We start from the raw sequence: 26,429 nt of genomic DNA on the forward strand, positions 1-26,429 counted from the left end.
CTTGGAGAACAAAAACATAGGCTAAACCCGTTTTAAAAGTTGTAAGTACAGTATAGCCATTTATACATTGTGACAATTTAATGTGGATTTAACACTCTAATCCGAATCGTTCTAAGATAAACTGTGAATCTAGGTCAGTTTATTGTATTTTTAGCGCTCATTAAAAATAGCTCACATTCAAATGAAGGGATCGTGTTCAGAACTCCTTTACATCAGGGGTTCTCAACCTTGGGGGCAGGATTCCATTTTGGGTCGTGAGACACTGTGAGGGTTCAAGAAACTCAGAATTTTTTTTTGTAACAATTCAAGCCCATTTTTGCTTTTTTTTTTTTTTTTTTTTTTTTTTAACAATTTTTGCTCTTTATACATTTTTTTGCAACATTACTCCCATTTCTGACACTTCTCCATCAAATTTCAATGCCTTTTCAGCACATTTTTTCCATTTTCAAGATTCTTTCAATATTGATTTCGGATATTGGTCCGATATCAGCCAGAAAACGAATATCGGATTTTATCAGATTTAATAAAAGTATGTACGATTCGTGCTGATATCGTATTGTATTGATATCGGTGTCAGCCAATACTCAAGGCTGCAATATCGGTATGGTATCGTAAGTGAAAAAGTTGTATCGGGACATCCCTAATTTTCAGCACTTATTAACTCTTTCCATCACTTTTCTACTTAATGTCTATGTTGACCCATTATCATCACTTTTAACCTCTTTTCATCATATTTCATGCATATTTTTTGCCAATTGAACCACATTCACGATTTGTCATGTCCATTATTTGCCAGTTTAAACTAATTGTTCCAGTATTGACACTTTGAACCCTTTTTACCACTTTTTTGGTCCATTTTTGCAACTTTTAACAAATGTCTGTGGTTTTCACCGACTTTTCCACCATTTTTGGTGATTTTGACCCATTTTATTTCTAATTAAAACAAGGATTTACATCTTTAAGATGAATACTATGGTGAAAATAATAATAAACTTCCTGGGGTCCCCTGTTTCTGGAATTTTTATTCTGAGGGTCGTGGCCTGAAAAGGTTGAGAACCACTGCTTAAATAATACATACATCTTGAGAAAATGCAACATTATTAAAAACGTTGGCATGTTTGCATGTTTTATAGCTGTTGCATTAGTAAAATCCCAATAGGTTGTGGCTAATGTTCTCTTTCAGGAACCACAAAGTGTCCGCCTTCACGTTGCAGGTTATAAACTCCGTCTTATCTCATGCGCTCTTTATGATTTTCCACCAACCTTTAACACTGCGACTTGTCTTTACGCTGATATTCTTTTTCCATATAGAGCTCATGATGTCTGCGATGAGGATTTGCCTTTCTTGTCTTCTTTTCACACAAACTCTGGGACTGTCTGGTAAATATAACCTTTATATAAAATCATGTCACATCACAGCGTGTTTTTTTTAGGTTGTGCGTAATTACGCACGAGTGTTTTTTTTTGGTCCAGGGCACTTTTGGCACATCACGGACCTGCACTGGGATCCGACATACAAACTCAATGACGACCCGCAGATGGTGTGCGCTTCCAGCGGTAACAGATCGGCGAACAACGCTGGTGAATATGGAGACTATGTGTGTGACTCACCGTGGAACCTGATCAACTCCTCTGTGTTCGCCATGAAGAACATTCTACCAGAGCCGGACTTCATCGTGTGGACTGGGTGTGTATATAGGCTTTAGATTTATACACATTTAGCCACAAACCACGTTTGAAAAACGTATGTGAATTTTTTGTACATTACATTTGAACAGATTGACAGCAATGTGTGTGAAATTTGCTTTTTACTTTTCTCGTAACGTCAACGTTATATCTACATATTAAATCTAAATATTAAATATTAAATCTAAATCTAATTGTTAAATCTAAATCTAATGGTAAATCTAAATATTAAATGTGAAATCTACATCAAAATTCTAAATGTATTTGTAAATCTAAATGTTAAATATTACATCAAAATGTTAATCTAAATCGAAATGTTAAATGTTGAATCTAAATATTAAATATAAATCTAAAATAGTAAATCTAAATGTTAAATCAGCATCCAATGTAAAAAAAAAAATGTAAATCAAAGTAAAGGCACTCTTTTTCTCTTGATTGAGAGGGAGATTTTTGGTCATATTGTTGTTGATGTTATGTGTTTGTTGATGGTTTTAAATTATTTTACTGATGATTTTAAATGTTTTTTTTTTTTTTTGGGCGACTTCAATGTTCTTATTGATTTTTAAGCTGTTGAATGTTTTCTGTTGCACTTTTTGATCATGAAGCACATTGAGTTGCCTTGTGTATGAAATGCACTATACAAATACATTTGCCTTGCCTTGCCTAAATGCAAACCTAAATCTAAATGTTAAATATTAAATGTAAATATTAAATAATAAATGTAAATATTAAATAATAAATGTAAATATTAAATAATAAATGTAAATGTAAATGTAAATGTTAAATTTCAAATCTAAATGCTAAATGTTGAATCTGAATGTTAAATTTTAAATCTAAATGTTATTCTAATTCTAAATCTAAATGTTAAATCTAAATGTCACAGGTGAAACTAAATATTTAGCGAGTATGCAAATTCACCCGAAGTACCAAAATAAAATCTAATTGATGCAAACGAGCACTATCCACAGTTCATTCAGACAGAGTGATTGTGCTCAACGTTTAGATTTAATATTTAAATTTAACATTTAACATTTAACATTTAGATTTAAAATGTAACATTTAGATTTAAAATTTCATATTTAGATTTAACATTTAGATTTACATTTACATCCCTGCGACCCTGAAAACAGGAACAAGCAGGTCAGAAAATGGATGGATTTACCTTTACATGCCAATGTATAGCAAAAATACTTGAAATGACAGACATTATACAGTAGACTTAAGTAAGTAACTCACTTCCTTAGCTTCATATCATTTCTTGTTTTTATCCACCAGAGATGACACACCACATGTCCCCAATGAGGATCTGGGAGAGGTTGCGGTGCTCGACATCATCAGAAACCTCACCGACATCATAAGACTCGTGTTCCCGAGTAAGTGGAAAGGAAACATTGTGACTATTATTTGCACGTTAGGAGCTCTGTGTGAAGTATCGTTGCCTCCTATAGACACCAAAGTCTACTCTGCCATGGGTAATCATGACATCCACCCCAAGAACCAGTTTCCATCCGACCCAAACCAAATCTACCACCAAATATCTGAAATGTGGCAGGATTGGTTGGAACCAGAATCTATGGAAACATTTAGAAAAGGTGAACGGCTTTACATTTAGCGCACAAAAATAAGCTCATAAAAAACTCACAACTGCAGCCTTTTTTTGTCCAGGAGCGTTTTACACTGAAAAGCTGCTGAACCAAACAGGCGTCAGGATGCTGGTTCTTAACACCAACCTCTACTATAACCAGAACCAGCTGACCCAGGACGTGGACGACCCAGCGGGTCAGTTCACCTGGATGGACCAAGTTCTCACTGAAGCAGAGAAAAACAAAGAGAAGGTGGACGATCTTCTTCAGCTGCATATTACACATTATTTTAATGCAATTCAACTTTATTTATATAATGCTAATTACAACAAAAGTCATCTCAAAGCACTAGAATGTGTTGTAAATGTAATACTAACGTACTACTCACACTAAGGCTGAGGGCCACAAAAATGTGGTTGTATCTGATCCGAGGGCCACATGATCAACATTCATGTCAGCATTAGAATAATGGCAGAATTTAGCATTAATACAGGGGGAAAAGAGTTTTGTCTTTTTTTATGTCTTTGTAGTCATTTTGTGTGTTTTTAGTGTCATGTGTTTTTTTTTGTTATTTTTTGTGTTCTTTTTGGAAATATGTGTTTTTTTTCTTTCATTTTTGTTGTTGATTTGTGCATTTTTGGGGTCACTTTCTGTATTTTTGTTTGTGTTTTCTGTATTTTCCTGTCCTTTTGTGCAATTTTGTTGACAGTTTGTGTATCTATTCTATAATGTCTTGTTTTCTGTGTTTTTGTAATCATTTTGTTTAAGTGGTTGTTATGTCAGTCTTTGTAGCCGTTTTGTCTTTTATGGGTCATATTGTCTATTTTTTTTATTTTTTTGTGTACTTTGAGCATTTTGTTGTCAATTTGTGTGTTTTTGGGAGTTATTTTGTGTATTATGTAAGGCTTTATTTTCTTTACAAGTTCTTGAAATACAATGTTTGGGCCGCCAGTTGCCCATGTCTGCTATATGGGAACATTAAGTATGCACGGTGGACACACTAGTCATTCTCAACCGCCCCATGATGCATTGCAAGCGGAATGTAAAATCGTCCTGGGACTGGCTTCAAGCTAAAAATCAAACATTCCCATTCTACGTCAGATTTATGGATGAAGTGAGCACATGTTGATATTCTACTTGGTCACTTTCTCACTTCAAATGTTTTCAGAACTTTCAAAGGTGGAGAATCAGAGATATTTAGCCTCAGTGTGAACAAGGTTTTTGTCGTTGTGGGTTCCAAATGCATCTTGGGAAACTTGGAAGTATACTTTTTTGGGAAAGGTCATTATACTAATGAAAATACAGTATATACTCATTGTGTTTGTAGTGTGTAGTACGGAGTGTACCATTTCAAACACAACCTTACACCCCTTAAACAGAAACACATCCACTCCTTAGTAAATATCTTCTTTTAACGGTTGCGTCCGACTTGCTTTTGACTTGATTTGCTGACCGCGTCTTTGTGTGCCAGGTTTACATCATTGGTCACATCCCACCAGGCTTTTTTGAGAAGAAGCGCAGCAAGTCATGGTTCAGACCTGAGTTCAACAAGAAATACCTGGAGTTAATAGGAAAGCACCACTCAGTCATTAACGGACAGTTCTTCGGCCACCATCACACCGACAGCTTCAGAATGTTCTACAACGCAGAAGGTATACGCCACACTCTTCCACTTATACTGGGATTGATTCTGCCATTCTGATTGGTCTAATTAGTGGTTTCTCTGTTCAACAGGTTCTACCATTGGAACAATGTTCCTGAGCCCTGGTGTCACACCTTGGAAAACAACTCTTCCAGGAGTGTTGGATGGAGGCAACAACCCTGGGATCCGTCTGTTTGAATATGACACTGAGATGCTGCTTATTAAAGTAAGACACATGCAGTTAGTTTGATTTATATTTACATTTTTTACCCTATTCCCGGGGCCACTACTTTATTATTTATGAGAGCAACTTCCTGTTGGACAAATAGATTAATATCCTCCTTTTAATAAGAGCTGATCAACAAAGCAAAACCTCAGTTAAGCACAAAATATCCTCTTTGCCACATATTGGCAGTTATTAGTATATTGATCGGGAGACCCTCCAAAATTTAATGGAATGTTCTATGATCCAAGGTAGTGGTTCTGAACCTTTTTAGCCCTCGACCCATAAAATAAAGGTTCCAGAGAGCGAGGACCCCCACTGTAGCTGAAGGTGGTTGAACACAGACATGAACATTGAAGAACAGTCATGTGGAGACAGGACCATCTATAAGGGGGAATAAAGGGGAGAGATTTTTGGGATCCATCCATAAAGTCAGTAAAATGATGGTCCATTATTGTGATAACCACATTTATTTATTCATCTGAATAATATCCACTGTTATCCAGGAAGTTTGTTATTATTATATTCATCTTAAAGACGGAAATGTTTGTTTTAATCAGAAATAAAATGGCTTAAAACTGACCAAAAATGGTGGAAAAGGCTGTGAAATGGGATTTTAAAAAGCAGAGAAATTGGTTAAAAGTTGCCAATTTGAGTGGCCATAAACAGACAGAAAAATTGGTAAAAAGGGTTCAAAGTGTCAATATTGGAACAATTGGTTTAAACTGGCAAATAATGGGCGTGGCAAATCGTGAATGTGGCTAAAATGTCAAAAATAAGCATGAAATACGGTGAAAAGTGACAATAATGGGTCAAGTCAATATATGCGACATTAGCTGGGAAAAGTGGTGGAAAGGAGCGTAAGTACTGAAAATGTCTTGAAAGTGGAAAAAAAAATGTGCAGCAAAGGCATTGAAATTTGATGAACTGACAGAAATTGTAGTAATGTAGCAAAAATGCTTTAAAAGGAGCAAAATAATGGCAAGAAAAAGTGATAAAATTAATTTGATATTGCAAGTTTGGTGTAGTTGCAGAAGCAAAAATGGGATCAAATTGTTATCACAGTGTCTCACAACCCCAATGTTGAGAACCCCTGGTCTAAGGTCTATCTTTGGTTAACGTCCACGTCCATGGTGCAGGTATTAACTGATTATTCATGAAAGAAAGGCCACTGGTCAATGAGAAGTTACGTCCATAATCGTATTTACAATAGTGGCTCCAGGAACGAGGTGGATAATATACACGCTCATGTTAACCTCACATTTGAATCCTTAGGACTTGGTGACTTATTACTTGAACCTCACTCACGCCAATGTAGCCGGTGGACGCTGGGAAAAAGAGTATCGCCTCACCGAGAGTTTCCGAGTACCTGATGCTTCTCCGGCCTCCATGCACCGAGTCCTGGAACGCATCGCTAATGACCGATGCTACCTGCAGAAGTATTATGAGTTTAACTCTGTCAACTATGACCTGAGTGAGTGTGGCAGTGAGTGCAGGGTGGATCATGTGTGTGCAGCCAGAGAGGTGGACTTTGATCGATATGAACACTGTCTGGTAAAAGAAGGGAGTTCATGTGTTCATGGAGGGCTGCTGCTGACGCTGGTCGCCCTGGCTGTGAGTTCTCTGGTTGGAAACATCAACCAATAACTTCTCACTCAATGTGCTCAGTTTATTTGATTCAACAAATGTTTTTCCTCTTTGTTAACACACTTTAACATTTATTTTCAAGTCAGCCATGACTTAACTTGTCAAAATAAGAAGCACAAGCATCCCGATGGAGCTCAAAGATCATGACCCCCCCCGAAAGAAAACCAGGTTGAGATTCAATCAACCACTAGGATTTATTATGAGCCCCTAAAGTGATTCTGCTGCCTCTGTAGAAATAAAATAAATTGTATTCATGACCCTATTTATTATTTGTGCTCTGAGTCTGATGGTCACACAGTGTGATAGAGGATATTTATTTAAATCACAAAAGAAAAATGTTTATTTTGGTGCTTCTGGTGAATTTGGTATATTAGCTAAATATTTAGTTTCACCCTTGACATTTAGATTTCACATTCAGAATCAGAATCAGCTTTATTGGCCAGGTACAGTTTAGAACAATACAAGGAATATGACTTGGTATTTGCAGCAAAAGAAGACACATCAACATACCGGAGCAGCCATTTGCGGCGCCCACATATTTAGGTGAAAAAGGGATCAACAACAGGAGGAGAGGAGGGGTGAGGGGAAAAAACGGCCAGTTTGAGACTGATTTCCCTAAACAGAGAAAGCAGTGTGAAAGCAGGAAAAAAAAAAAACACCTCCGCAAACATAAATTTAAGCATGACACAGTCAAAAAATTCAAGACAAGGCACATGGGAAGGGTTGGGTGGGAGGTGGGCTAGGGGAGGGGGTCGGGTGGGAAGAACAGGATTCCAGCCATTTGGGGACATGGGTGTGCTGCCACGCCTCCATGCAGCACGGATGGGAGGGGCTGCGCGAAGATGGCCGACGAAGGCGTTCAAGATTTACATTTAGATTTAACACTGACCACAATATCTCAATGGATTTCATTGCATGTGATGACTTTTTCTTTATTAGTTGACAAAAATATAAGCATTTTATTAATTTTTTGATTTAAAAAAAAAAAAAAAAAAAAAAGTCAGTCTAGTTATATTCACTTAAATAATGTCGACGAAAACTATGACAGTAATTTAGTCGACAAAATCATCACTGATTCTCGGCCAATAGCAAAATTAGATTGTATGAGCTGGATGTCGACGCAGAGGGCCGTCATTCTTCCATTTCTTACAAAAAAATTGAAATACTTGGGACTAAAATGTCAAGAATTGGACAACAATTAATTAACAATACTGCTTTATACCAAACGCATTTGCTTTGGGGGTTTGATTTATCTTTAACTGAGAAAAAATTCAAGTAAAAATGGTGTACGTTATTATGGCCACATTAAAATGAAAATAAATCTGAGCACTACGACATTAAAGTCGTAATTTTATTAGATTGGGGTGATATTTTGAGGTATGACATAATATTTTGAGAATAGAGTCATACATTTATGAAAATACAGCCAAATCTTAAAAAAACCCAGCAATGGTACAGCGCTCAGAATTCCCTGTGAACGCAACAAACACTGATAAATCGATCACTTCCTCCTCCCCAATAAAAGAGGCCATTTGTTCCAAATCAGTCTGGTTCTTTTGTCGGAACAATCCCAAACATCTGCAAAGTCACTTTAAAGTCCTTAAACTAATAACAGTGGTGATGATGGGCCAAAAAGGCTCAGTATTTCACCATGTGTGAAACCTAAAAACTAATATAATCTCACTAAATGTTCCATTCTCCATAACACACGAGTGACCGAAACACAGACAACATCCTGTTTGTATTTCAATTTTAGTCTCATAAAATTACTACTTTATTATCGAAATATTACGACTATAATCTCATAGTGCCCAGATTTTTATTATATTTTAATGTAACCCTAATAGCTGATCGTAAAGAGGAAATAATTGTGTGTAGTAAAAATTCACAATGTCAAAAGTCACTTCAAAATACAATAAATACTGGACTTTGAGACGTGATAAAATGACGTTTATCGAAGTCTTGGATAAGCAAAGTAATTTATTGAGTTTATTTAGCAATGCATTGGTTTTGTTGACGCTGGACATGAGTCACATGACCAGCACATGCTTGGTGGAGGTGAAAGGCTGCATCGCTGCATCCAAAGCTCTGTGATAGTCCTGCAGAGGCACCTCAGTGCAGGTGGGAGGTGTGAGCTTTCCCTCGTGGATCAGGGAACACAGTTCATCCAGCATGACTCGGAACTTCCTTCCATCTGTTGGAAATCATTGATCATTAAAAGCTGCAAAGGGACAATCATTCTCATCAGCTTCAGATATAGTGTAGAACTGATAGATGAATAAATCAAAGATCATTTGCTCCACTGTAAACACGGTTTATTGAGAATGTTGGAAAGGTTGTGTGCATTGCATTGTGGGATGTGGAGTTCTGTAGACGAATGCATGGAAGTGTTTTTTACTTCATTTTTACTGAGATTTCTTCCCAAAGACACTTTCTGGTGTCTTTTCACCGACTAAAAGTTGCGGGTGTTTATCTTGTGGTTTACACAAAAAGGTCAGAATCCGACTGAAATGTAACGTCCCAAGGAGTGCAGGTGATATCACGGGGAATACTGGGAACAAACTGGAACAAAAATGGTCAGACAATCACTGTCCTCGTTGTTTGGCAATGAAACATAAAAAATCACGATAGGAACGAAGTAAAAACACTTAAATGCGTCCGTCTACGGAACTCCACATCCCACAACGCAATGTGTGAATTTTTTTCGACAATGTCCATAAGAGGGTGTTTACAGTGGAGATCAGAACATTTTAAAATCTGTTACGTGCCATTAATGGACTATTGAAGGACTCCCACCCAAAAGGACATCTATCCTCAGGGTTTGTGTGTCTTCAACAGTCCGTGATTTACTCGCTAACATCAGCCATCAGAGAATCAGCCGTGCATTGTTTAAGGGAGAGTAAAGGTCCCTTAGGAGAGCTCTTCTTCTCTGCTTCATTGTAGTTTTTATCCTCTTTTCGGTAAACAATAGAGGATTATTTAGAACAGCAAAAGCAGCACAAGCTGTCATTTTGACCGAAAAAACTGCTAAATGATCTAAAAAGCTGCTAAAAGATCTAAAAAGCTGCTAAAAGATCTAAAAAACTGCTAAATGATCTAAAAAAGCTGCTAAAAGATCTAAAAAGCTGCTAAATGATCTAAAAAGCTGCTAAATGATCTAAAAAGCTGCTAAATGATCAAAAAATCTGCTAAATGATTTAAAAAGTTGCTAAAAGATCTAAAAAGCAGGCTGAACGTTTCACATCCAATGGGATGTTAACAGGCAGTGGGGCAGTGTGACATCATCAATCATGTGATTTCAAGATGGTGGAACACGGGCTCTAATGCTGCATTCAATTGCACTCGAAACCGGGATAAATCCGACAGAACAAATCGGAAAAGTGCAATAAAATGGCCCTTAAGCTCAGGACCCCAACTCAGGAACTCAGGCAGGATCCAAGCACCCCGAGTCAGTCGGAATTACGTTTTAGCTAAATGGCGGCACCCACCGTTAGACTTTTACTTTGATGTGCCGTCTAATTTGGCATGTGTTACTAAAAGTGTGGAATAACTCTGCAGTGGTATTTCCTAGTGTTGTGTTCAAGACCGCACTATCCGAGACCAAGACTTGCCCGAGACCAAGACAAGACCAAGACATTCGGGAGCCGAGACCGAGTCAAGACCAAGACCGAGACAAGCCGAGACCAAGACCAAGACCATAAACATTTTTTTTTCAATTTAAAAAAATATATAAATTAATAAAATTATTATTCTCTCTTTAATTTTAGTTTATTTTAAATACATTTGACGGACAAAAAAGGTGCCTGCAAAACATTTACTAAAATATTAAAACTACTACTGCTATTGATAAATTCACAATTATTCTACATATTTGAAAACAAGATATTTATGTCTGCTGAATGTACAGCAAGTGTTTAAAAGCATTTCTGCCAAGAAATAATGATTCTCGATTCTGATTCTTTGAGTTGTGCAGGTCAACAGGTCACAGATTTCACAAGATAATCTTTTAGTTTGAAAAAGCCTTTACACAGGCCATTTTTTTTAATTCACTTAGTTGATATAGTTTAATTTGGTTGCTGTAATATAACTAGGATATTCAATTAACAAAGGTTTCCATCTGTAACTGTAAAAGTGAAACTTTCTGAAATAAAACTACAAACAAGTTGTCATCAGTCTAAAAAACATAGATCTACAGGTAGATGTGAAACTAAATAAAACAAACTCAAACCCTGGAGCAGTCATGTGACAACTCAATCAATAGTTCTTGTTGAGAATTATTATTATTCTGGATACAGTGGAAACAGAAACTAGAAAAAAGAATTATATTGTGAACCTGTTTACATTGTGGGGAACATAATATATACATAAATGTAATTGGAGTCTGAAGACACACAAAAAAACACCACTTTAAAAAGATAATAGACTAATATAAGACCTCTTTACAGTTATTTAAGTCATTCTGGACTAGTGCAACTCTGCGGCGATGACGCGCTGGTGACAACATAAACCAAGATGGCGGCGGCCCGGACTACAGCCGACATTATGTAATAAAGCCTTAAAAGACATGGATATAATGAAAAGAGTGGATGGACAGAGGCATAAACATGCTGACTTTCACACGGACACACACGGACTTATTAAACACACAGACTTAATAAACACACACGGACCTCAGTAAACACGGTAAATGGAACTGGCTTCACCGCTCGGCTGGCACTAGGACCCAGAAGCAGAGTAAGTGCGTCCCCTATCCAGCCTTCACAGGCTGTAATATCATCAGTTTATCATTTTACCAGTTATTAGAGCTACTGTCTTTACCAGGGAGATAATATTTATTCATGGTGATTGTTTCCTGGAGTTTTACTGGGATTTTTACCAGTGATTAGTCCATGTCTCCCTTGCGCTCCGCGGTCCAAACTGACACCGTAGCCACACACGTATGAGTGTCACACACGTCACTCAGTCACATTAAGGAAGGTTGTGGTCATTATACGGGGTGGATTAAATAATGAATAAAGGATTGTTTTATCCCGTTCTTCTCCGTGTTATTATCACATTATAAAAAAGTTTAAAAATAGCAGGAATTAGTGCTGGTCTCGAACGGTCTTGACGGAAAATCCCGAGTCCGAGACAAGACCGAGTCAAAATGCTTCAGAGTCCGAGACAAGACCAAGACCTTTAAAATTTGGTCTCGAGTCCAAGACCGGTCTTGACCACCACAACACTAGTATTTCCATCCCCACTCTGTTATTGTGAACGCCGCTCTCGGTAAGTAGTGAAACCTGTATCGTTCAATGCACTCTCTACAATCTATGGTTCAAAGAAACATGCAGAATTCCACCCGCTGAGGCGTTCATGTCCTACTTAAAGTGTAGGACGTTTCTCTTTCTCTCTAGGTAATATATTTCCCCAGCAGGCATTTAAAAAATATAAAAACAAACATCAGCTTGCTGTGGCCAGTCATGTTTTCCGAGCTTACTGAATGAAACGCATTTACCTCGGACGTCAAAACTGACGATGCAGATCTTTTCCGGGTTCCGAGTGCAATCGAATGCAGCATAAATAAAGTAGTCCTATTTTTAAAAGCTAATAAAATGCATATGGTGCATAATAATGTGTTTTGTTGGGTACAGATCTTCTAATAACTCCATTTCAAAAAATTTTTGGCCACATTTGTAACAACCTTTAAGAAAACCCAATAATGTAACACAATGCATTTAAATATCATATTACAAACATTACAATTTGATTTATCTGACGCTTTCATCCAAAGCTTAACCATTGCACCACCACCTCCAACTTACCATAAGAATGGTCTTTTTTCCACTTTGTGACCCAAAACCCTCGAAGCTTCACATCCTTAAATATTAGGGCACTCTGTTGGAAGCGAGACACACTGATTTGTGATATTTGAAAACTCACACATGTCTGTAAAACTTTATCACTCTTTGTTTTATTGCTGAAACAATCAAGTGTTGACTTGGACTTAACACCAGGGCTGTAAATGTTTATAAATGTAAATGCAGCAGGATTAAAGCCAGCTGGTGCCCTTCCAATGTTTATAAATGATGATTAAGGTCATATAATAACAGGCTGAATGTGATGATTTGGTCTTACCACAGGAACGGTAACTGGTTGTTTAGCCATTCCTCCGTAGGTCACCAGAGATCCACCAACCCTAAAACCAAACAATAATAATAATAATAATAATAATAATAATAATAATAAAATCAGAACAGACTAATGGTCCTTACTGTAGATGTCTTAGCAGCTCTGTTGCACTTTTGCCTCCCACTCCATTTAATGCCAGTTTGGGCCTTGGACACATCTTGAAGAAAATAGACACGTGTGAATGATGTTATTATTTCTTCTAAAAGCCAAAAAAAAAAAACACAACTATCACAACTAGGGCTGGGCGACCAGAAAGACAATTCATGGTTAAATTTGCTCTTGAAAAATGTCACACAGGCTCATTTATGAACAAACAACTGCACAATATGTGCCACTGTAGGCTTTTCACCTCTAAGGGACAGCACGTGTGAGTGAGTTCTGTAGTGTGTAGAGCTGTAACTAATGATTATTTTCATAATCGATTAATCGGTCAATAAATTAATGGATTAATCAGATTTTTTTTAAAACAGTTTATCTATAAAGCACATTTAAACCCTGCTTATAAAGCTGAAATACACTGAAATAAAAGTGTCTCTCACACGCAAACAAATGTGTGTGTGTGTGTGTGTGTGTGTGTGTCCGTCCGTCTGTGGACCCGCTGACGGGGGGGGGAGGGGGAGAGGGAGAGAGAGGGAGGGAGAGAGAGAGAGAGAGAGAGAGAGAGAGAAAGAGAGAGAGAGAGGGAGAGGGAGAGAGAGAGAGAGAGAGAGAGAGAGAGAGAAAGAGAGAAAGAGAGAGCGAGAGCGCCAATCACTTCTTCTCCGGCCGTCTCATAAACAACGCTGCTTCTACAGTTTAAATGATCAAGTTGATGGTTTGTACTGTGTGACTGTATAAATAAACAAACAATATAGATATATCTCGACATAGATGATATCGTCATTTCGTTGTCCCTCACTGTAACGCGGTTCGCCTTTCGCGGCCTCTGTGTTTTGCAGATATTTTTTTACAGTGCAATTTTGCATGTATTTTTTTTACAGCGTATAAACACGCATTGTGTTCTGCGTTCTGATTGGCTAATGCTGCGTTCACCCACCAGCGACACATCCAACTGGGTGAGTTTCACTGCCTGCTGAAGCGAGGGGCTGTGCTCCTTTTTCTCCTCTCATAAACATAAACCACCAGTGAAAAAAGCCGATGTGATTAGCGGCTAATGCTATGCTAGCTCAGTGCTACAGAGAGAACTTTTACCTGCAACTACCACCTCCTCGCTGATTCTCCTCCAAACCTAATCCTTCCTAGTCTGGTCCTGGTTATGATGGCCATGTCATACAGCTCCAGGTCACACACAGCCTCTACTTGGCCTGACGCCATTGTCAACAAAAACTCTGATTGCGTTCTGCATCAATGTCTGATCCTAGCAGTGTTACTCTGAAGCACTAAAACAGGTTTATGTTTTAAAACCTACGAAGGTTTGAACTTTGAGAGTGTTTAAACAAGAGAGAAATGTGCGAAAAAGTTAATTCCTGTCTGAGAAAAGTGTATAAGGTGTGTGGTGAGGGGTTTTACAGCCTTAAAACATGTATAATAATTGTAAAAAAGCTGACTATTTCGCGGATTTCGCCTATTGCGGGTTATTTTTAGAACGTAACCCCCGCGATAAACAAGGAACTACTGTATCGCCAAATTAGAAAACTCTATATGTATCTTGAATCACGATATATTGCCCAGCCCTAATCACAACGCAATGTAATCAAACCTTGAACAGTTCCTTCATCTCAGGCCGACGCAGGGTTTCTTCTGTGATCACATGACTGGCTCCAATGGCCTTTAACCTATCGCTGAGTGCAGGGAACTCAGTCCTTTAAAAGACACAAACACGTCTTTGGTTATTATGATGGATGCTGCTTTATTGAAATTGAATAAAAATATGTTTATAATTATTATGCACCTGTCTCTGACTATGTTTATGGTCTTTAATCCTCTTGAAGCAGCGATCTGAATCACAGCCTGTCCCACGCCACTGTTAGCAGCATTCTGGATAACAGAATCCCCTGAATGAGTCACAGAGAGAATAAAACCTTCTCTTTAGCCCTAAAATGCTGTTGTATTATAATTTATCAGCACATAACACATTTTGAAAAGCTGAATTGTTTGGAAATCTTTGGAGGGTTAATGTTAAATACCAGACCAGTGGCAGATTAAAAGTAAATTGAACATCACATTTTACTAATGATGATATATTTCATAAAACAATGAGTTTTTTGTGTAGACTTTAATTTATCATTCACACATTTTTAAAAAACAAGTTTTACAGGCCAAACCACAATTTTGAGAGCGTAGTGATGAAGTTAATAAAGAGAATATTTTTTACTTTTTTACTCTTAAATACCCTCTTTTTTAAAACAAAAAATGGGCAAATTTTAAAGTAAATTTCCTAAAAAAAGAAGGTTGTCTGAATACATTAAACCTTAACATGTTATTCAAAAAAAATAAGACAAAAGGTATTTGCTGGAATAAATAATAAATAAATCCCTATCAAAATAAAAGCACCAGCACACTAACAATAAGTCCTGTTTTAGGTCTGATCAATGAAAATCTCAGTTCTAACACACATTTATATCAATGATAAGTTTGGGAATTTTGCTAATATAAAAAAATATGAACTTTTTAATTAACAGGACATCTGTAGTAATTTAAATAACTGTACAATATTCAAAGATAAATGGTAGCATCCGTTAAAAATAATACAATTAAAAAGATAATATTTTACCTAGGGTTGCAAAATTACAGAAGTTGGAAATTTTCCATGAGAACTATCAGGAATTAACAATATATATATATATATAGTTTGAAAAATATATTTTAGCATCATCTAAAATATCAGCGTCAGTTATTTAAAATAATTACATTTTTTGGTTAATTCTAATAAATAATTGCAATGAATAGTTAATTTTTTTTTTTTTGAATCACTGTACATTTAAAAGTATGGGAAACATATTTGGAAAGATGTTTATCTTAATCTTTCCAACTATGTTTATCTTTGTTAAACACACCAACATTATGCCAATTCAAGAAAAAAATATCACAATTGTAGAACACTTCTATATCATAAGGTTCATTTTTTTTGTCTTCTTTTTTTGTTGTCTTCAAAAAAATTGTCTGTTTTTTATTTTTTGTCATAACTTTTTTTTCCAGTCTTGTTTTTTTGGTTGTTTCCTTTCTTCTTCTTCATTTGTTACTATTTCGGGACGCCCGCAAGCTCCTCCTCCTTCCTGTGTGGGAGGAGCTTGCAGGCATCCCGAAATAGTAACAGATGAAAAAACAAAAACAAAACAGGAATGGGAAAAAACTTAAGACCAAAAAAAACCCAGACAAAAAATATTATTTTGAATAAAAAACATTAAGACCCCCCCAAAAAATTGAGACTAAACAACAATCAAAGCGACAAAAAAAGATAACCATATAATTACTTTTTTATTGGATCTGTTTCCAGTGGTCCTAATCCACTTCCATAACAAATAGAGACACGTCAACTGGTAAAATCTTTATACGCACAAACGTCTCCTTCATTTCACCATCTTGCAATGTTAACGTCTTGAACTTTAAGACATTAAAGGAAAGAAAAGCATGAAATACTATGATGGTCACACAAAAAAAATTCTTCCACTACTGGATGTGTTTGTTTGTTTTTTCAGTGGCCTAAATCCTAGTCTGTACTAAAGACATTTTTTAGATGGGCAAAATGTAAACATCAAAGTCTTGAGTGTGTGAATGTCTACCTGGCTTAAGATCTTCAAAGTCTGTGAGCATCCTGAACGCGGTGCAGGGATTGACTCCCAGTGTGGCTGCAGACAGCAGAGGAATATCAGTGGGCAGTGAGATGACGTCGTCTTCACTCAGCACCGCCTCCGTCCTCCAAGTCCCTGTTTCACGCACAAGTTACCAACTCTTAGGTTTACATCCTCACATTCTGTCGTAACAGTTGTTACCCAAGCTGTATTTTACCCAGACCAGCATCCTTTGGGATGACCCAGTCCCCTGGTTTAAGAGACTTCACCTGGGGGCCAACTTCTACAACTTGAGCCACACCTTCATTGCCCCCCACAGCTGGGAGGTCAGGCAGGATAGAGTAGGTACCTGCAAGAAAACCAGATGAATAAAATGGGCGTACATCAAAATCCACAACAAAATATGGATGTATCAAAATAGGAGAGTGTTGAAATGTGCGGTGCTTCACATCAAGTCCTGAGGTGGCATACGCACGTTTCTATATCTATTGATGATTATCGTATCGATCCAAAAAAATGTCCAAATCGATTTTTCTAATCAATGCTTTTAATGAAAAAAAAATAAACATTTAAAGGCGCATAGGGCAGGGACAAGAAATCAGACTCCATAGTGCTATTAAAAACTGCTCAATAGGGTGTGAAAAAAAATCGATTTCACGATATATTGCAATTTTTAGGTGCCAATTTAAAAAAAAAATTTTAATTAATTTTTTTTTTTTTTTTTTTTTTTTGGATATGTAATCAATATTTTTGTGTATTTGTGCAATAATTCAGTGGTGGTTACAATGCTTTCAATGTGCTCAGATCAGTGCTTAAACTGATACAATAGGATACATTTTTTTTTTGTGCATTGTCAGTAACTCAGGGTGCTTTATCTTTAATGTTCTCACTTACAGTCATTATGTTGTCATGGTTACTCTAAGACTTCTATGCAGTAGTTTCAGTGAAAAGAAACTTGGTGCACTTTATTTTATGATGAAGTAACACTACATTTTCTTTTTTTCAGTGAAAATGTGCAAAAACACTAATAATAAATAATAAATAGGATGTTTTGAAGCAAATAGTTTTGACTCACTTTGTCCTTTGAATGATCAAAATCTTCTGATGAACATATACAGTAACTTGATTTTTCACCTCTACGTTTAATTTTGATATTAACTGGGTAGAATATCACGACATATCGTGATAATATCATATCGTGACCCACGTATCGTATTGCAACATCCTCGCCAATACTCAACCCTACTGCTCAACCTAAAAACTCTGCGTCTGCATCTTGGTCCAACTGCCTGTCTCTGCCTGGTCGTGACACTGATGCTGTGACACGGTTATTTATTTACTCGCCGTTCACGCGACTGTTTACTGCAAGACCTCCGCGTGCCTCTGCATGCCTCCGCAGACTGAAAATAAATATTTACTTTTAACAATTGCTGCCCTATACTCCTTTAATAGCCTAATGGATTTGTGTTACCGACTCGTATTGTAGAAAAAACCAGTAGGTCAAACACCTTGGATCATGTTGATGTCAGACGGGTTGATTGGGGCCGCCATTACTCTCACCAGGACGTCTTTTACTCCGACAGACGGAAGATCCACATTTTCTAACCTGTGGTTCAATGATAAATATTTAGAGTTAAATCCTAATCAAATGAATGTATGAAGATCACTGAAAGGGTTGTACTTTAAAGCTGTGTGATTGAAGAACCAAACAGATGCTTTGTTAGTCTGGAACAGAGATGGGCTACTTTTAATCGAGCAGGGGCCACTAAAATGTGACTGTCTGATCTAAGGGCCACATATTCAATATTTTTGTCTGCATTATATAGCATTTATTTTTGTATTCATCTTTTGTACTTTTGTTGTAATTTTGCACATTTTTCTCTCATTTTGTGTGTTGTTATTTTGTGTGTGTGTTTTTTTTTTGTTTTTTTAATTTGCTAGGGTTTTCTGTCATTGTTGTGTAATTTTCAGTTGTTTCTTTGTAGTCATCGTGTGGGTTTATGTTGTATTTTTGTGTATATTTGATGTCATTTTGTGTATATTTGTTGTCATTTTGTGTATGTTTCTGTAGATTCATTCTGTTGTTTGTCTTTTTTTTGTTGTTATTTGCTATAGCTTTCTGTAGCTTTCTGTCGTTTATTTGTAGTCATTGTGTGGGTTTATGTTGTATTTTTGTGTATATTTGTTGTCATTTTGTGTATGTTTCTGTAGATTCATTCTGTTGTTTGTCTGTGTTTTTTGTCTTTTTTTGTTGTTATTTGCTATAGTTTTCAATTGTTTCTTTGTAGTCATCGTGTGGGTTTATGGAGTATTTTTACATATATTTGATGTCATTTTGTGCATTTCTGTAGATTCATTCTGTTGTTTGTCTGTGTTTTTTTTTGTTATTTGCTATAGCTTTCTGTCGTTTATTTGTAGTCATTGTGTGGGTTTATGGAGTATTTTTACATATATTTGATGTCATTTTGTGCATTTCTGTAGATTCATTCTGTTGTTTGTCTGTGTTTTTTTTTGTTATTTGCTATAGTTTTCTGTCGTGTATTTTTCTAGTTGTTTATTTGTAGTCATCGTGTGGGTTTATGGAGTATTTTTGCGTATATTTGTTGTCATTTTGTGTATGTTTATGTAATTCTGCTGTTTTTTCTGTGTATTTTGTGATTTTTTTTGCTTATTTGATATAGTTTTCTGTCATTGTTGTCTATTTTTCCTGTTGTTTATTTGTTTTTCTGCAGTTGCTGTCATTTGAACCTTGTCTGTTCTAGCGTAAGAATAGTTTTTAACAGGAATGTGATTAAAATGAGCTCATGTGTGAGGATTTTATCAACTGTGTGTGTCGCACAACACAAACATCAGGATGAGCAATAGCTGATCATCACTTTTAGCTTAGTATGCTACAATTCACCAGAAATAATGTTTTAATAATAATAAAAACATTAATATTATTATAAAACAATAGACTTATGAACTGTTCTTACCTGACGACACTGCTCGGTTCTCCATGGCTCCTGTACAGCAGAGCCTGGCTACGACCTCCAGCTGATTGACTCAGGTGGGAAAACTTTGCATCTCTGTGACCGAAATGCCTAAATAACACAGCGGCCAAGCTTCGTCCGCACAACGGAGCAATTCTTAAACAAACTGTGCGAAACGGAGACATTAGGATACCAAAAATTGACCTCAAAGCAGAGAAGGAAACACCGTAGGAAGCTTTTGTTTGTGAAAGTTTAGGTTTGCTATCAGCTCCCGGCGGCCATGTTGGATTTTATTATTGATGACGTCACGTCACTAGTAACACAAAAGGACAACAGCGCCCCTAGTGGACAATAACACGTATTTACATGTTTTGTAAATGCACCAGTGGTGTGAAGCAGTGATTCTCAACTGGTGGGTCGGAACCCAAAAGTGGGTCACGGACAGCTGGTCAAAAATAAATAAACAAATAAATACTCAATGTCTCTCATGCTGGACTTGCACAGGAAAATATATAGATTTATGTTTGGTTTTTTTTAAAAAAAAGAGTATATATGTGTGTGTTTTCAACAGCTATTTTTAAAAAACCTAAATTTGGTTGGTTGAATTCTAAAAAAAAAAAAAAAGTGGATCGCGATTTAATGACCGTGGCAAAACGTGGGTCCCAGGGTGGGACCAGTTGAGAACCCCTGGTGTAAGTAGTACTGATATACAGCAGAAGTACTGTTACTTGATTTAAATTGTACTCAAGCACAAGTACAAGTGATTCATACATAAAATAGTACAAGTAAAAAGCAGCTCAATTTAATAGTTATTAGAATTAAGTTACTATCATAGTTACTTTAACCCCAGGCGTCTATTTTGAGTAACAAATCTTGCCACGGTTCCTTTACCCTTAAACTTAAAAAGTAAGGAATGAAGTATTGCAGAATTGCAACCTAATTTATTTAAACATTTTTTATCAGTGTACATTTATTATTATTATTTTATTTTTTGTAAAATGTATTGACAAAATATCTATCTATAAAACAATCTCTGTCTGTCTGTTCCTCAAAAATCAAGGAAGAAATAATAAACGGGAGTTAGAGGCAAGCAGTGACGAGGATAGAAAGATAATAGTGAGGCGAAAGAAGGAAGCGGACAACGCTGGTACGAGGCTCCGCTACTCCAACGGCCTACGAAGCGGCGGAGCCTCGTAGCAGCGGTGTCTGCCTGCGGAGGAGACGTAAGCGGTGTGATCAGCAACCAAGCTAAAAGCTAATCCTCAGGGAACGTCGCTTCCCTCCATCCTGTGTTCTAATGTCTGCTCCCTGGAGAACAAACTGGACCTGAAGCTGGATTTAAATGTAAGACGGGAGATGAGGGCGTCGGTGTTTGCATAAACACCAATAACAACTGATGTAACAACAGTGAGCTAGTCTCATGTCACTGCTCTCCTGATGTAGAACTACTGACTATAAAATACAGACATTGTTCTTCCCTGATCTGTTATAAATTATAATAATCTATAAAACTCCACGTTTTTCACGTTCTGACCGATTAGTACAGCCAACAACACGGCAATAATTCACCATTTCCTCTCAAAATTTGGGATTTGCTTGTTTGTGTGCTGTTTGTAAACTGGCTGCTTATCTCCAAAATGGCGACTTCCAGGCTGATGACGCTCCATGAAAACCCTCTATTCGGACTCAGGGAGACCATGGCTTTCTGCTGATGTGAGCACTTTTGTAAAACCGATGTGAGAAACAGTGTCAAAGCGACAGACCTCCTCTGCTTCTTCTCCTTCTACAAGCTTTTAACTTTTGATTGTTATGTATTTTCTGTATTTACCTTCATTGTTGTTGGTTTCTTTTTTCTGACTTGTGTATTTGCTTTAACTGTAAAGTGTCTTAGAGTTTTTGAAAAGCGCCTACAAATAAAATGTGTTATTATTATAGATGGGACAACAGATATTTCCGTGTGTGAAAAGGACAGTATGAGTTCTCACTTTGAAAAGGTAGACGATGCATCTGGATATAAGTGATATTTTGCAAAAAGAGTCACAGTAAATGTTATAAGATTTCATTTCAGTTGATAGAGGATATATAGAGAGGATTTCATTTTATTGTTATATCTAAGTTATAGTGTTGGCATGCTGGTCCACACTCCTTACCAGTAGGTGGCGGAAATGCACAAAAAAGAAGAAGAAAAAGAAAACGAAAGAAGAAGCAGAAAACGATGACGTCAACGCATAATGACGTAGGCACTGATGCTTTCGACTTTCAGCTCGTCTGTCGCCTTTTGGCAGATGCGCTTCTCCGCATCATCAGGTGGAGACAAGCGTCAATCCAACGTGAGATGCGGATCCATCCTGTTCCAAAATACATCCTAAAAAAAAAAACTACCAGTGCGATCAGTGATAAAGACCTGGACTGGGAACCATCGGACCTGCCATCAGACCCCCAGGATGCTGCTGAAGTTCGGCCTAGATCGCGTCTTAAGCGCATCAGGAACTGGTTTCGGCAAATAAACTGGAAAAAGGTCCGCAAAATTATCAGAATATGTCTTAGCTCAATACTTTTTACAGCATTCGCGGGAGGTGCCGTATTTTTCTTTGTAGTTTCGTTCATGCCGCTATTTCCGATCCCTATTCCCTTTGCGTTTGGGATCGGATGTGTTGGGCTGCTATTCTTTCTCTTGTGTCTGAACGGGAAAATAAACTTTAGATATGAATAACCAATCACCAAACAGGATGGCAGAGGTGACAAGAAACGAAGCAGAAATACTTCGTTACTGTGCTTAAGTACTTTTTTTGTACTTTACTCCAGTATTTTTTCATTTTATTTTTGTGACTTTTTACTTTTGCTCCTTATTTTTTCAAACAAAGATCTGTACTTTCTGCGCCTTGCATTTTGAAAATGATCTCGCTTTGAAGATGACGCCACGACACCAAATGTTGGTAGTTTTTTTCCTTCCTGTTAGGCAGGTCCCTCTGTTTGATGTTTAACATTTTAAAGTTTTAAAAATAAAATAAAATGTTAAACTCAAAGCTGCTTGAGGTTTTCTTCTTGACACATTTTTATTTACATATTGAGTTTATCATGAGTGCTAAATTCTGCAGGTGTTCAAAAGTAACAAGTGTTTGCATCATGTACTTTTTTTTAATTTTTTTTACTTTTACTCAAGTATGGGAGTTTTTCATTTACCGGAGTCATTTTTCATTCAAGTATCTGCAGACATAGGTAACATTTTACTGCTTTCTATTGAGGCTGTTCAAGTGTGAGTAGTTTGTAGGAAAGTCCATCACTTTCCATCTTAGTCAGGAAAAAAAAAAGCCTCTGCTAGACTTTCTTTACCTGGGAGGATGCGTTCAGGGACCAGATCAGATTTATAAGCCCATGAACTGAGTGTTGTCCTCCTGCTCCACCACTGCCAACTCCTACTGTAGGTGGAGCAGAGCACCTTCTGTGTTCCTGGACCTAATGAAATCCATGATGACCTCCCTTGTGTTGCTGGATCTCCTCTCTGTACTGGGTCACATAACAGGAACAGGAACAAGGACTGCAGATGAGAACACATCCAACACAAAAAAGGGACAAAAAAAAAAACCAAAAACATAATTGTGGTATGAAGAAGATAAGAATGTTCGACCAGGAAAGAAAAATGCTTTGATGTCAAATTTACTGTGTTCAAAACAGGGGATGGATTTAGATAAGCAAAATGCTTTTTCCGTCTCCCTTTCCGGCATGCAAAAAGACAGAAAAAAATTAAAAAAAAATTCTGTGATTGCAACCATGTCGCAAATGAACTGAATAAATAAATAAATTAAGAGGGCCTTAATGAGGCCAAGGTAATGTTTTGCTGTTTGGGGTGTTGACAGACTTTCTTTCTCATAATTATGACTTTCTTTCTCATAATTATGACTGTTTCCCATAATTATGACTTTCCTTGGTGATTTTTTATTTTTTTTTTTTGTGGCGGAAACAGGCTTCCATAGACTTAGTATCTTCTAAACTTTCAAAAAAAAAGCAGAGAGAGCAGTGTGGGTTTTTTCCGGGTATTCCGGCTTCTTCCTACGAGCCCCAAAGGGGGTTATTAGATTAGGGCTGGGCCATATGGGCCTAAACTCATATTGAGAGTGAGGAGTCACGTGGTGAGTTGGGTTGTTTTGGGGGGGGTCTGAGCCCGTCAGCCATGATGGTGGTAGACGCCCCCAGAATTTCACGCATTCGCCAGCGCTTTACTTTTTGCGCATTTACGTAGAGGAATATGACAAGGAAAAAGAAGAAAAGCAATGCAAAAAGAGAAGGCGAAAGAAAAGGGACCTTACAGGGACAAACTGATACCAAGCACAAAAAAGAGGTATTTGGAGAAGCTAGTGGACATTCACAACATCGACCCGTAAGTGCAGCGGAATGGCACAGAGACCCAGACCTTTTACCTCCGTGCACATACATGGACATCGTAAATTACCTAGTTTTTGGTGTGAGTTACTACACAATGCAGGAGTTCAAAAGCCACAAGTCTCTGGAAAGTTAAGAGACTTTCTGCTGCGGCTGGGTCCAGGACTTGGTCATCTACAAGCCTCCAACTGGTGAAAACAGCGTTGTACTAGCAAAAGTACGTTTCTTCACATATGTGTTTTAGTGTGTCAGAGACAAAGGCACTACAGCGTCCACAATCACATAAGGTAATCTACACTTCCTAGCTTTAAGAGACAACTACATAAAGACATTTTAAGAGAACCCTCCAGAGTGAAAATGCAGGGAACACACTCTCATCCACGGGGGTGTGCGACCAAAAGGAAGGTCCTTTCTTCTAATTGCAGCCAACCAAACAATCCGACATCTCCTCGTCAGGTCAGACACTTGCTCTCCCAGATGCTGCGTCCATTTCGGTAACATAAAAACTGTATCCCGTTGTTCCTCCGTCTTCCATGGCTATCGTGGGAGGTATTGGAGCAGTTAACGCAGCAGTGACTTCCAGGCATGGTCAAACCTACGGTGGCTGGGAAGTGTCAGGTGAATGCATTTACAGAAACGAACACAAATGCAAACAGGTCACAACATGAATGCAAACCGGCCACAACGGAAGTTTTTCCGACGGACCGGTATTACAGTCGGACAGTCGGACGGGTATTATGATATGATAGCCTGATATGAAAAATATAAGAATATCCTAATCAACTTTCACTTACTTTCATAAGCGTCTCAATGTCTTCTTCTTGTTCTTCTCTGTTCTGGTGGGTTAAAAACATCTGCCAGAAACGTGTCCGCCTGTAATACCGGTCCGTCGGAAACACTTCCGTTGTGGCCGGTTTGCATTCATGTTGTGACCTGTTGGCATTTGTGTTCGTTTCTGTAAATGCATTCACCTGACACTTCCCAGCCACCGTATCAAACAGTGCGGAATAGCAAGTACCTCCGCTACTACCACGTTAAAAACACGTAAACAATCTGTTTTGCCGCGGGACTTATGCCAACATGGCGGCGGGGAGGATCGGGGGGAGGGGCTCTAGGCCGTGACGACAACTCCTCATTCTCAATTGTAATTATTATTATTATTATTGTTTTTTAATTGAAATGGTGATTTATACAATAGTAGGGGTGTGCTATCTAAGGATTCGATTGCGGTTCAGGGTGCGATGATTCGATTCTTCAACGATTATTACGATATTATTGATTATCACGATTTCAATGCATCCCCCCTCCCCATTCAAGGTTTCGTTTTTCCTCATACCTTTAAACAAGGTATATATGTGTCACTATTCATTAATTAAAGTAACCAATACACAAATTGACAACATTAATACTTAAAATACACAAAATGATGGAGAAATACACTCAATGACTACAAAAATGCACAGAATGTCAACAGTAATGATCAAAATGACAACAAAAACACACAAAATGATGGAAAAATGCACCGAATGTGCACAGAATTACAACAAAAATGCACAAAATCCTCCAAAAACATACACAACAAAAACTAAAAAAAAACCATTCCAGAAACACACAAAATGACAGACAAAATTACAATCTGATCTGTGGAAATAACTTAAAAAACACACATAACACAAAGAAAACATGTATCACCATAAGCTTTATGTCAAATCACCAAATCCAACTGTAATCATATTACAAAATAAATATAGCAATATGAAAATACCTAAAATATTAGCTTATACAGCTAATTCAATCTGAACCCACACAAAAGATCATTTTCAGTAAAAATAAAGACTGATTCCAAGAGTTTCATGAATCCCACAACAAACTAAACATTTTGCTGTGCACAATCTAAGCAGTTTTAAAAACATAAAACCCATAATATCAGCTGATATTTGCTGATGAAAAATGCCACACAGGCTCATTTATTAACTAACAGCTGCACAATATGTTCCACTTTTGTCCTTTTTCTCCTCTAAGGGACAGCACATGTGAGTGAGTTCTGTAGTGTGGCTTGTTTAGATGAAGGCCTGAGTTAGGACGCATTTAAAAACAACTTTTAATACAAAATAAGCTATAGTATATATCTCAGAAATATGGATGAATTGTAAAGGACAATGTTTGACTGTATGACTAATATTAAATATTTGCATGATGTGAATTGTACTGTGTTACCAATTGGTTGACGTTGGATATTTATTGTGTTTTTGTTGGTAAAAAACAATATTTGAGCATTAAGACCGTACGTATCAGATATGATACAAATTAAGACTGTTACGGTGAAATTTACGGTTACCTCGTCTTTGACACCCTCTGCGTTGGTAAATGATGAAGACCAGACTGAAGAGATGA

General features: G+C 37.3%; 2 protein-coding genes across 2 annotated transcripts; one reads left to right on the top strand and one right to left on the bottom strand.

Moving 5' to 3' along the window:
• The first annotated feature begins 1,229 nt into the window (after nucleotides 1–1,229).
• On the top strand, nucleotides 1,230–7,043 carry smpdl3b (sphingomyelin phosphodiesterase acid like 3B). The gene is made up of 8 exons (XM_028471432.1): nucleotides 1,230–1,380; nucleotides 1,474–1,687; nucleotides 2,962–3,059; nucleotides 3,135–3,278; nucleotides 3,352–3,521; nucleotides 4,741–4,921; nucleotides 5,004–5,137; nucleotides 6,410–7,043. Exons 1-8 carry the CDS (start codon nucleotides 1,248–1,250, stop codon nucleotides 6,779–6,781), a joined length of 1,446 nt encoding a protein of 481 aa, XP_028327233.1. The 5' UTR covers nucleotides 1,230–1,247; the 3' UTR covers nucleotides 6,782–7,043.
• Nucleotides 7,044–8,743: 1,700 nt separating this feature from the next.
• On the bottom strand, nucleotides 8,744–19,954 carry mecr (mitochondrial trans-2-enoyl-CoA reductase). Its single transcript, XM_028471433.1, has 10 exons — nucleotides 19,659–19,954; nucleotides 18,192–18,289; nucleotides 16,901–17,032; nucleotides 16,675–16,818; nucleotides 14,844–14,946; nucleotides 14,652–14,754; nucleotides 13,036–13,109; nucleotides 12,899–12,959; nucleotides 12,586–12,658; nucleotides 8,744–8,975 (listed from the first exon to the last, which is right to left on the bottom strand). The coding sequence occupies exons 1-10, from the start codon at nucleotides 19,838–19,840 to the stop codon at nucleotides 8,812–8,814; spliced, it is 1,134 nt and encodes a 377-aa protein (XP_028327234.1). The 5' UTR covers nucleotides 19,841–19,954; the 3' UTR covers nucleotides 8,744–8,811.
• Between the last annotated feature and the right edge of the window lie 6,475 nt (nucleotides 19,955–26,429).

This window comes from Gouania willdenowi, chromosome 16 (genome assembly GCF_900634775.1).
Source record: "Gouania willdenowi chromosome 16, fGouWil2.1, whole genome shotgun sequence".
Classification (NCBI taxonomy): Eukaryota; Metazoa; Chordata; class Actinopteri; order Blenniiformes; family Gobiesocidae; genus Gouania; species Gouania willdenowi.

What these genes read in the sequence shown, in the direction of transcription:
- smpdl3b (XM_028471432.1), top strand. Translation starts at nt 1,248, where the DNA reads ATGATTTTCCACCAACCTTTAACACTGCGACTTGTCTTTACGCTGATA. An exon ending in CATAAGACTCGTGTTCCCGA is followed by an intron (nt 3,060 to 3,134) that starts GTAAGTGGAAAG and finishes TGCCTCCTATAG; the next exon opens with ACACCAAAGTCTACTCTGCC. An exon ending in TATGGAAACATTTAGAAAAG is followed by an intron (nt 3,279 to 3,351) that starts GTGAACGGCTTT and finishes TTTTTTGTCCAG; the next exon opens with GAGCGTTTTACACTGAAAAG.
- mecr (XM_028471433.1), bottom strand. Translation starts at nt 19,840, where the DNA reads ATGTCTCCGTTTCGCACAGTTTGTTTAAGAATTGCTCCGTTGTGCGGA. An exon ending in ATAAACATAGTCAGAGACAG is followed by an intron (nt 14,755 to 14,843) that starts GTGCATAATAAT and finishes TGTCTTTTAAAG; the next exon opens with GACTGAGTTCCCTGCACTCA. An exon ending in AACCAGTTACCGTTCCTGTG is followed by an intron (nt 12,659 to 12,898) that starts GTAAGACCAAAT and finishes CGCTTCCAACAG; the next exon opens with AGTGCCCTAATATTTAAGGA.